The following is an 11,439-nucleotide window of genomic DNA, read 5'->3' as shown; positions in this document are numbered from 1 at the left end:
CGAAAACGGAACACTGAAAATATCGCAATTGTGACATTTTGTGCTGTTGTGACATTTTGTACCGCAACACACGTGCGTGGGGGGCTGGGGTTGTGAAAAGAGAAGGGGGCAGGACAGAGGGCGATCGGTGGTGGGAGGAGGGTTGGGGGGGATGTTTGAAGCGTTTGTGAGAAAGAAAGAACTGATTTATGGTTTTAAGTATCATATTTCATACGTTTTGAACATGCTATCCCGGGATAAAATTGTTCAAAACAAGGTGTGTGGCCAGCAACCTGCCAGGAAAAGGAAACCTGATGCACATGCGCATTAGAGCCTAACCGGTACGTGGCATCGTTGGGCTTGCTTGTCAACAAGGGAGAAAGACGTGTGTTACAGGCTGGTGGTATATTTTTCAAAGCTCCAAAATGAGATCCCTGTCATGGATAACGATTATTCTTCTAATGTTTGTGTGTGCCGAATACACAACAGCATACTTTATTAGTGTTGATGCTAATGCAGAGGAATGTTTCTTCGATAAAGTATCATCGGGAACAAAAATGAGTTTGATTTTCGAAGTTGCAGAAGGTGGATTTCTCGACATTGACATCAAAGTGAGTCGTACCTTATTTTGAAACTAAAGAATCTCTCTCTCTCTCTCTCTCTCTCTCTCTCTCTCTCTCTCTCTCTCTCTCTCATCCCCTAATCCCCCATCATGGCCTCGGAAATCATGCTTCCTTTGGTAAAGTACACTTTCTCCCATTATTTCGTGCATAGATGTAAGTGTGGTAAAATTATATTTTTTGTCCAGTTTATCTATATTTGCAGAACTATGTTATTTGATAATGATAATAATTATATACTCATTATGTGAAACCTTTCACAAATAATTTTAAATATTAAAGAAAAAAAAAGATTAATAATTTGCAGTGTGTGTGTGTGTGTGTGTGTGTGCGTGTGTGTGTGTGTGTGTGTACTCACACTTCATTTGTTAATGCTCCCTTCTATTTCTTTTTCTGTCCCAGCCTTCCACCTCAAAATTACTTTCTGAGTTCTCATTGTCCTTTTTTCACATTCTTTCCCAACCCAACATCATTATTCTTATATTCAAATGTATGTCTTGTTAATTTCTTGTTGGTGTTGTTAGAATTATTTAATGTTATAATTCATTAGAAGGCACATTATAAAAACATGACACATTATAAAAACGAATATTTTGAGAAATGTTGATTTTTGACTGTCTCATCTGTAATTAACTGTGTAACTACAAGGGACTGTGAGGTTTTTTTTGTTTTTGTTTTTTTAAATTAACATTTTCACTTTACAGGCCAGAATGCCAGTTATGATCACTTGTCATTTTGAAGTTCTCTTGAGGTGTTGGTGCACATAAAACAAGAACAGTCAGATCTATAATGAATTCTGGATGCAGTGGAGTGGACTTTTGGCTATATAAACACTCTGGGCATAAAGTAAATAATAATTGTAATATATATATATGATATGTTTGAATTATCATAACAAAAAGCATACTTTTGATGTATTGATTAAACCTTTTATTGTGAAAAGGTAGTTGATCACTTGAACGTTTTGTGAAACAATACAAAAAAGAGCAACAACATTTTTTGTTCTATTGTTTCGTGTTCGGATGATTCTGTGAAAGAAGAAGACTTAGGGCTTAGGCTTTTTTGTTTGTTTCTGTGTTTGATTTGAATTAAGATGGACATAATTACATTTCATCAGATAGGTGATATTGATATTGCAAATAGTTTTCACATAATCTATTTTGCAACAAACAAACTGTATAGAGTATGGCTAATTCTAAACAGTGGAGGGAAGATAAATGTTTACCAGATTACTATGTGACAAAGGCAATACTAATGTAATGTTTTGTGTTTCACTTTTCACAACAGCGAGTAACTAACTTTCAAAGTAGATTTTTACTTGAATTCACAATTTACAACTACTGAACTAGTTTGACTTCTGACAAAAATCTTCTTTGTGAAGACCCTACAAAACTGAAAAAGTAAAATGTAATATGAAAAAATCTTGATTGCCCCTTCTGGAGATCTAAATTTAAAAATAGATCATGAAAAATTGCTAACTTACATAATTTACAAATCATCATACCCAATTAGATTTTTTAACCAAATTCTTGGTTGCCAGTTTTGGATGCCTGAAAATAAAATTGATTACAAATTAAATTATGCAAAATTGTAAACATTAACAAGCCAACAAACAATTAAATAGAACTAGTGACAAGCAATGCAAGACTAAGACTAAGAGCCATGAAGCCCATTAAAATAAGTTAATGACTAATTCTCTACACTGTCAGAACCAGCCTCAACTACAAGTACTACTACTACTACTACTAGTACAAAGTCGACTGCTGTTGATTCTGCTGCTCATACTAAGAAATCCACTACATCTACTGCTGTTATACAATACAGGTAATATGGTTAACTCACCATTACAGATAATTTCACACTTACACTTACAGTTTTTGTATCAGTATTTTATACATGTAATGATGTATGTATGTGATAAGTAAATTGATTTTGCACTGACATTTACCCCCAAACCTGACCACCATTCTTCTAGAAAGTTCCAGAATCATGCAAACCAACAACCAGTTGGCCAACTAACCAAAGAAAGAAATAACTGTTGTTCATGTCCAAATGGAAAAAAAATCTTTTTCAAAACCATTTCTCATTTTTCTGCCACATATTTCACTATACCTCATAGTCATAACCTGTCTATTTATCTAGATTTATTTATCTATCCAAATCTGTCTTTGTCTATCTATCTATAGATCTATTTATTTTATCTATCTGTCTATCTATCAGCCTGCCTCAGTGTCTATCTATCTATCTATCTATCTGTCTGTCTATCTCAGTATCTGCCTAGATATCAATCAGTTTATCAATCTATCAATCAATCAATCAGTTTATCAATCTGTCAATCAATCAATCTATCTGTTTATCTGTCATGATTTAGCTGTTTGATACTAATAATGGAAAAGCAATGTATACCTTATTTAAGTTATAAATTATATATTTTTAAAAAAAGTCTTGGTTATTAGATTTAGAATATGAAATGTCCCCTTCAGATTTATGGCCCTGATCACACACACACACACACACACACACACTGTATTTTTGTTTTTTGGCTTTCTCTCTCTCTCTCTCTCTCTCTCTCTCTCTCTCTCTCTTCACACACATTTTCATTCTTTTCTGTATTGTCATTCACTTTGCCTGTCTCATAATGCAGAAACTAATACATCTACTGCAACCAGTGCTGTTATTGGTAATCCAGTTAACTCACCATTACATATTAATGATATTTAAATATAATTTCACACTTACAGTCAGTAGTTAGTATGTGCACATATGTATACATGTGATCAGTAAACTGATTTTGCACAGACATTGTTCCCCTGACACCCCATCACCACACTTCCAAAACAGTGTAGATTAGAGTAGAATCATACTTGTAAACCAGCAAATTATCTGCCCAAGAAACTAACCAAGAAAGAAATGTTTTTTGTTGTGTTCAGTCTTCAGATGAAAAAAAAGAATCTTGTTCAAAACCATTCCACCATGTATTTTATAGATTATCTGTCTACCTATAGATCAACCAGTCTATCTATAGATCGATCTATCTGTCAGTCTGCCTGTCTTAGTGTCTATATTAAGATTAGAATTCATATGATGATTTATGATATATGCATAATAGGTATCCGATGTTTGCCATATTGTTTACGTACAAACAAAAAGTTGAAAATAGAATATTAAATTTCCCCTCCAGATTTATGGCCCTGATGACAAGGTGATCCACGAGGGCGAGCGGGAGTCCAATGGCAAATACACCTTTGCTGCCCACATGGATGGCCTGTATAGGTACTGCTTCAGCAACAAAATGTCCACAATGACCCCCAAGGTCATCAAGTTCACCATGGACATTGCTGGAAACCATGTCAAAGACCAGGGTGCTGACAAAGGCACAGATTCTGATGGTGAGATTTGAGGATGACAGTTCTTTCATGTCTGAAAGCTTTTATTACATTATTTTATTGTTTCAGATCATTTGAACTCACTGGTTTAGATTCAAATCAGCCATACTTTGCCTGGAATAAAATACTCTTTTTCAAAACAGAGCGATCTACATGCTTGTTTTGTACAAATTGTTAACTTACCTTTACACAATAGATTACTGGTTTTTAAGTGAACAAAAATTCTGTTGAACAGTTTGGTGATGATAATATTCTAATAGTATGTTACTATTGGAGACTACAGTTTAAAATGATATAATGTCTATAATTATGGTATTTTCTGATTTACACTTGGTATTAAATACTTGCATGCATGCATATCGATAGTGCATTCATTTTATGCATACATAGATATATAATGCATTCATCTTATCTTATTCATGTAGAATGTATTTTTTGTAAAGTTCTCAGAAAGAGCAAACATGTAAAAATGTATGACTGTTTTTCAATCAGTGCACCCTTTCCCTGTTGGTGTCAATCACATAACCAAACCAACCTTATGGCTTTAGGAAGGTAGGTCTGCACATGGTGTGACAGTGGTAAACAGTGCAGCATGACAGTGGTAAACACTGCAGTCCTGACCCATATCTTTTCCATTTTCAACTCACCTGCTTCACTAGGAAATTGACAAAAATAATGCAAATTATTGTATTGGATTCAGAAAACTTTTTAATGGTCATATATTCTGTATTTTCTTGCTGGTCATTCAAACATAAGTGGTGTTGGGCCGATTTTTACTGTGTGGACTGTGACTGCACTGTGCTCCTCACACGAGACATGAATCATACATGTGGGTCACACATTTGTTTGAGGATGTGATGGAAAATACGACAACAAATTATTGTTAGTTAGCAAGTTGCCAAGAGTATGTATATCAGTGCTGTATAATTTTGATATGTTGTATGTATGTGGAATGTTGTTCAGGTTCACACAACAAGCTGGAAGAGATGGTGAACCAGCTGTCCACTGCTCTGACTGGGGCCAAGCATGAACAGGAGTACATGGAAGTCAGAGAACGGGTCCACAGAGCCAGTGAGTTGCCACTGCATTTGCATGGAATATGATATGTGTACACATATATCATGCGCATGCATATATTGATGACATTGGAAATTCATAAAGAATTTGTCCAGATGGAGTTCTGAGCTGTGGTTCATTATTCGTTTTTTAACTCATTAATGAGCAAAACTGACATGCTGTACAACAAAGTTTGGTAAGCAAGCTGAACTTAGATATATAATCACAATGCCAGATATTGCAAATTTCAAGTGAATGTCTCTCACTCTCCTTTCCTCCAAACCAGCATGCCAACACACACACACGCCATCTGCTTCTGGCTCTCCTTTTCCTTCCCAAGAACATGCAGAAACAAAAAGGTACACACCCATAGACCCCCTGCACACACAGATGCATGCATGCACGCTTGCATGCATGCTCATACATGGTTATACAGACTGCATTTTTGTTTTTTGGCGATTCTTTTTTTCTCTTTGCATGCATTTTCATTTTTATCTGTCTTGTCAGTCACTTTGCATGTGCCCTTGCATTGTAGAAAATCACATGTGTCATATAATCACAATGAATAATAATATGTTAATATGTGCTTCACATTGGTTTGGTATACTATTATTATAATAATTCTTTCATATTTGCCTTTGCCCTTTCTCTCAACTTATAAAATGAAAAGAAATAGACACATATGTAAATGTATGGGAGATACAATTTTAAAATCAGAGACACAAGTATATAATAATTCTTTCATATTTGCCTTTGCCCTTTCTCTCAACTTATAAAATGAAAAGAAATAGACACATATGTAAATGTATGGCAGATACAATTTTAAAATCAGAGACGCAAGTAAAATAACAGGTTAATACCCAGCAAATTCCACATGATGAGACCTCATCCAAAGTTAGATTCCTGCCAAAGTCTGCTTCCTGCTTGATTGACAGATGATATTACTGTAGCTTTCATTGACATAGCATTGTGTACGTCTGCTCATATTTTTTGGTGCCATGTGCTTCCCATGCCTGACAAAATGTAAGTGCTCCCTCTCTGTCAGGATGGGCAAGCACAATGAGAAAGAAAATGAATGGTATTAATATTATGCTGCCTAATGTTGTGCATGATACAAGAAATTAAGTCCAGCTGAGATCAGGGGCATTTAACATTCAAAAGTAAGCAAATGCATCATTTTGATACATAACAAGGGCAGACAACCCCAAGCCAGTGAGTAACGTTTATATAGATCTGCATGCAGACAGGTAAATAAAAGATGCAGAGTAACAATTCAGTTGTTCATTTGGAGAAGTCACTGCGTCAGTTCCTTTGCATCTTTTTAATATTTGTGTGTGTCACCGTCTGTGACTGAATAAGTGAATGTCACCGTGTGTTTGTTGGCTGACAATGTGATTTCTTTTCTTCATGATGCTTCCTTTTCCCAAACTATTATAAACTTTTTTGACCTTGTACAAACTGAAGAAATGATTATGCTGAATGTACATAGTGATGGTGCTTTATTTTCCCAATCTCTTCGGAGATTTTATTTACCCATTATATTTGAAGATGTTTGCAAAATCTACAGAATGACACCCTTATGAACTGTCATCTGTTTCAGTTAATGACAACACCAACTCCAGGGTTGTGCTGTGGGCATTCTTTGAAGCTCTGGTGCTGGTGGCTATGTCTCTTGGCCAGGTCTACTACCTTAAACGCTTCTTTGAAGTCCGCAGAGTAGTTTAACATTGACTTGCCTGTCTTTGTCATATGTCTTTTGTATTTCTTCTGTTGCCATAGATACAGTGTGTACCCTGCCTGTTCTTTGTGCGGTGACATCAGTTCATCTGTTGTGTGTCAAAAGCCTGATGTCATTTACATTGTTGATCTTCGTCTGTTGGTGATTTGGTTTGTTATAGTACTGTACATGAGGATGATCTCACAGTTTTCATATGTGTTATGATGCACTAGAAGTTACAGTGGAAAATTTCAAAATGACAGAAGTGACCAACCATGAAGTGTTTCTCAGATCGAAAACTTACTGCACTCTGATTTAGAAAACTACTTTATGGTGCGTTGTTGTTCTGTTCTTCATCTGGCTTAAATGCAGACATCTCTCCTGCAAGAGAATTTAAGAGATAAGCAAACTGGCTTGTTTTACACAATGGACAAAACTCTTGTCATTATGAGAATTTCATAAAAGTCATAGCGAGTCAGTTCTATAGATTTTCAGCAGTAATGATTCCACTTTTTTCAGTTTTCTCAACACTGACATTAACTGTGACAAGAGCAAACTCAGATGAGGACATAATAATGTTATGTTGCATGTATATCACAGAGCCCTGCAAGGAACATGCATTTAATCTTGTGCTCTCCACTTTCAGTTTAGTATATTGTCTTAAATATTTTCATCATTGGGTTTAAGTTTTAGGCTGTCGTCCTGATTTTATGGGTTGGGTAGTTCCTGTGGCATTACAATCACGGCATGGTATATTAGCTTTAAGTTGTGACTGTTTCAGCTTCATGTTTGTCCAATAACATCTTTACAGTTTCACTTTAAGTTTAAACTATTTTCTCATTAAAATTTAGATATATGTGTGCTGTCTTCATTTGGTATCTTGATCATCTAATTAGTCCTGTTGCATATGTACAATTTGATAGCTGAGTGCCTGTGTAAATTTTCATTCCGATTATCTTGTGTACAACCCCCCCCCCAAAAAAAAAACAACCTTTCAGGGATAGATGATTATTTAGAACATTGGAGAGAGAGAAATAAAAATGCTCAGAAAAAAAGTTCAATGTGAGAGTGTATTGGACCAGCTCAGTTACTTGTAATGAAGTGAATGGCAGAGATCCAAGTCTTTGTGCATGTGCATAATCTCACAAGCAATTTACAAATTTAGGATTAATCATTATTTTTGAATACATATCAGAGGAATAATTTGTTTCAGGCAAGTAGATCTGAAAAAGAAACTTCTTTTCTTAACACAAAGCAGATCCAGCTTGCAAGCTGTTGGCTAGATATCCATGATGAAGATTTTTCTTTTGAGTCAAGCTGTACTCATCTGTTGGCCAAGTAAATCATATTGGGTGTGAATGTGTGTGTGTGTGTGAACGAAAGTTTATATTGCTATGAAAGTTTCCCCCATTATTGTTGATTACGATATCACACTGTCAGTGTAATTTGTAAAATGTGTCTCCATGTTGATCCTCCTGAAGTGCCAGCTTTTGAAGGGATACAGGTGTGTGTGTAACTGAGCTTTACCACAAAACATGCTCTTTTGTTCAGTCAGAGATAGTAGCAGTGGCATCGATTTAGATGGCTTTTAGTAGCAGTAGCATCAGTTTTGAAGGCTTTCTCACTGCGACACTGAGGATTTTAGTTTAGTTAAATAATCATTCAGTACTTTGTAGTTTAGGAACCATGTCAATTAAAACATAATATGAAAGAAGACTGGCTTTTGAAGAACTGAATGTGAGTCAATTGTTCCAAATTAAATGATGATATATATATATATATGCATAATTTTTGGAAAGGTTGACTGCTTGGATCCAATTACATATATATTTAGAATTAACATGTTTTTAAAATCTAAAAAGCTAAAATCAAAACATTTCATACGTGATCATTTTTAATGTCAGATTTCCTGTGAGTATATGTGTCTTACAAACATGTCAATATTTAATAAAGACTCTACAGTCTTGGTGGTTCAATTTTTGTGTTTATTCTTGCTCTTTGCATCTGTTTCTTAGTTTCTCTCTTTACCTCCTCCATATGGTTGTGTGTTTGGGGTGGATGGGTGGGTGGGCGGTATGTGGATTGGTTTGAGACAAATAGAGTGAGGTCTAAAAAAAACATTTTCATGTGTTTCTGAAGGATTATATATATATTGAAACAGCAAAGTAACTCTTTCAATCAATAGTTTACTGGACAAAGCAGGACACAAGCAAATTCCCAGCAAACCGTATTTCTCAAGCAGTTCATAGTGAAGTAAACCTCACAACAGTATCACTATCAGGGATAATAACAATAACTTCTGCTGTAGAAAGAGACAAGAAGGTAGTGTGTGTCAGAAAAAAAAAAGATTATTTGTCAACAGGTGTTAAAACAACAACTGCACAATATGTATGACTTTGATCCTGATGAACTTGTGGAAAAGTAACCTTCCACAAGTTGGATATAAAAATATGGCAGAATATCTTGTTAACAAGGAAGAGTACAGTAGATGCTTTTACAAGAAAAACAATCAAAGCTGTGACACACATTCTGATGCCACTCACTCAAAGCCATCAACTTTGATCTGCCTTCTCTGAAACATTTTGACAAGCAAGCTTGATCAGAACTGTGGCAAATGTGTAGCCTTGAGAAAAATTAGTGCAGTCAACATGACATGTATTCAGTGGAAAACACAGACACAATATAAGCAAAGACTGTACTCCAAAATCTACAAAAAGCACAGGACCAGCCTCAGAAGTGATTCATGCCACCCCCTCACAACCGAAATTGAAAAAGATATTTTTTCAAACTGATGAAATGATATCCATCAGACTGGTCGAAGAAGGGTTTGGGTTCACCTTGTTGGATTCATATTATGTTGGTTGATCCCACTGTTAATGCAGCATACACACCAGCCTACACCCCTTCCTGCCCACCCATTTATGCACAACTTGCCTTCATGCATGCATCTGTTAGAGTACATACACCCATCCAGCTATTTCCACAAAGACTTAGAAGCTGCTTGCAACCACCCACTCAGTTGTGTTATACCTCCATCCATTCCAACTTGACAAAACCAACCATCCACTAACTACACCAATACCCATGTAGCTTATCCTTGCATCCACATGTGTACATGTAACCCACACGTACCAACTCAGTCTCTCTCTCTCTCTCTCTCTGTGATTATCTCCCTGATTCTCTCTATCCCCCACTCTCTATCTTAGGGTTTCCATCTTTGTCCACCCCCTCACCTCACCCCGCCCCTTCCCCCCCTGCCTGTGTGTCACTGACGACAATATGTGCACATGCTCACTGCATTTTTTTGGTTGCACTTCACATAATTTTATTGTCGCCAGCATAAAAATTATTATATTCCATCGACAATATCTGTACTGCATATGTGATGATTGTAAGAGGGCCCTTCCATAAGTGATCTACAATAGGAAGAACTATTGAAATCACAATCATCATTATTATGTCATCATATACAGCTGTGTAATAGGTGGAAAGTCCAATTTCATTCTGCTATGTAAAAATATTTGTGTTCAGGAAGGCAAAATGAAAGAAATGTAAGAATGAAATTGAGCCAAGTCACCGGGATTTTCGAGCTATGATGCTGTACGACTTTCACCAGGGAAAGAGTTATCAGCAATGCTTCCAAAGTCTTTAGGTGGTACATGCAGTTTCGACATGGAAGACCTACCCTGAAAGATGATGACCATTGTGGCTGACCTGTAACAGTGGTAAGCTACCAACAACAAAAAATGGTACAGGTGAAGTCTATGATCAAAGATGACCCTCATGTCACCATTGATGAAATGGAGGAGAAGATGAAGATTTCATCAGAGAGCATTAGCACCATCCTTCATAAACACCTCCATGCAAGGAAGTATTATGCCTGTTGGGTACCTCACAACTTGACAGAAGAGCAGAAACAGGGTAGGGTGAATGGTGTACCTAGATGTTGCGAAAATTTGATGGTGGATGATCAGATAGTGTTTGAGACATCGTAACAGGGGATGAAAAACATGGGTGTACCAGTACGATCTAGAAACAAAACAGCAATCAGCCGTTTGGGTCTTTCCAGATGAAAGTGCACCAACAAATGTGTGCAAGCAAGTACACATGATCCAGAAACTCTGAATTGGCATCCACTGACACAGAAATTTGTCAACATGGAAATGAAGGAATATATATGTATGTTTTTAAAGGGGCATTTAGAAAAAAATGTTGAAAGTCATAACATACACACACACACACGCATGCACACATACAGATACTTCTACAAAACAATGTTCCCGTTTGGAATACGGTTGTCATCAATACTGTTATGGGTATTGTCTTTTTGGGGGGTGGATGGGTGGGTGGGTGTTTTTGTGTTCTGCTTATATTTACTATCATGTAAACACTTATTTTTATCTACTCGGTCTGAGAGGGAACAACAAAAAAGTGGAGGGTTGGGAAAAGAGGGGAAGGGGGAGGAGAAAGCACGGACTTTTAAACAGAATTATAGTCTGTGGGGTGAAAGATGTGGTGGACGTGGGGTGATGGGAGGAGAGTTTCAGAGTTTGTTTATTCCCATTAACTCTTTTGAGTCATAGAGAAACAAGGAAACATGACAATAACAGGATGACGGCCACAGAGGAAGAGCAAGGATAATTTAAAAAGAAGAAACAAAAGGGGGGATAATACAAATGGG

General features: G+C 36.4%; 1 protein-coding gene across 1 annotated transcript; it reads left to right on the top strand.

The window, feature by feature from the left end:
- Nucleotides 1-304: 304 nt before the first annotated feature.
- LOC143274756 (transmembrane emp24 domain-containing protein 2-like) lies at nt 305-8,724 on the top strand. The gene is made up of 4 exons (XM_076578674.1): nt 305-590; nt 3,781-3,988; nt 4,949-5,056; nt 6,642-8,724. Exons 1-4 carry the CDS (start codon nt 405-407, stop codon nt 6,764-6,766), a joined length of 627 nt encoding a protein of 208 aa, XP_076434789.1. The 5' UTR covers nt 305-404; the 3' UTR covers nt 6,767-8,724.
- The last annotated feature ends 2,715 nt before the right edge of the window (nt 8,725-11,439 follow it).

This window comes from Babylonia areolata, chromosome 29, assembly GCF_041734735.1.
Source record: "Babylonia areolata isolate BAREFJ2019XMU chromosome 29, ASM4173473v1, whole genome shotgun sequence".
Classification (NCBI taxonomy): domain Eukaryota; kingdom Metazoa; phylum Mollusca; class Gastropoda; order Neogastropoda; family Buccinidae; genus Babylonia; species Babylonia areolata.
Note: the sequence above shows the minus strand (reverse complement) of the source record. Positions and strands in the feature narration are given on the sequence as shown.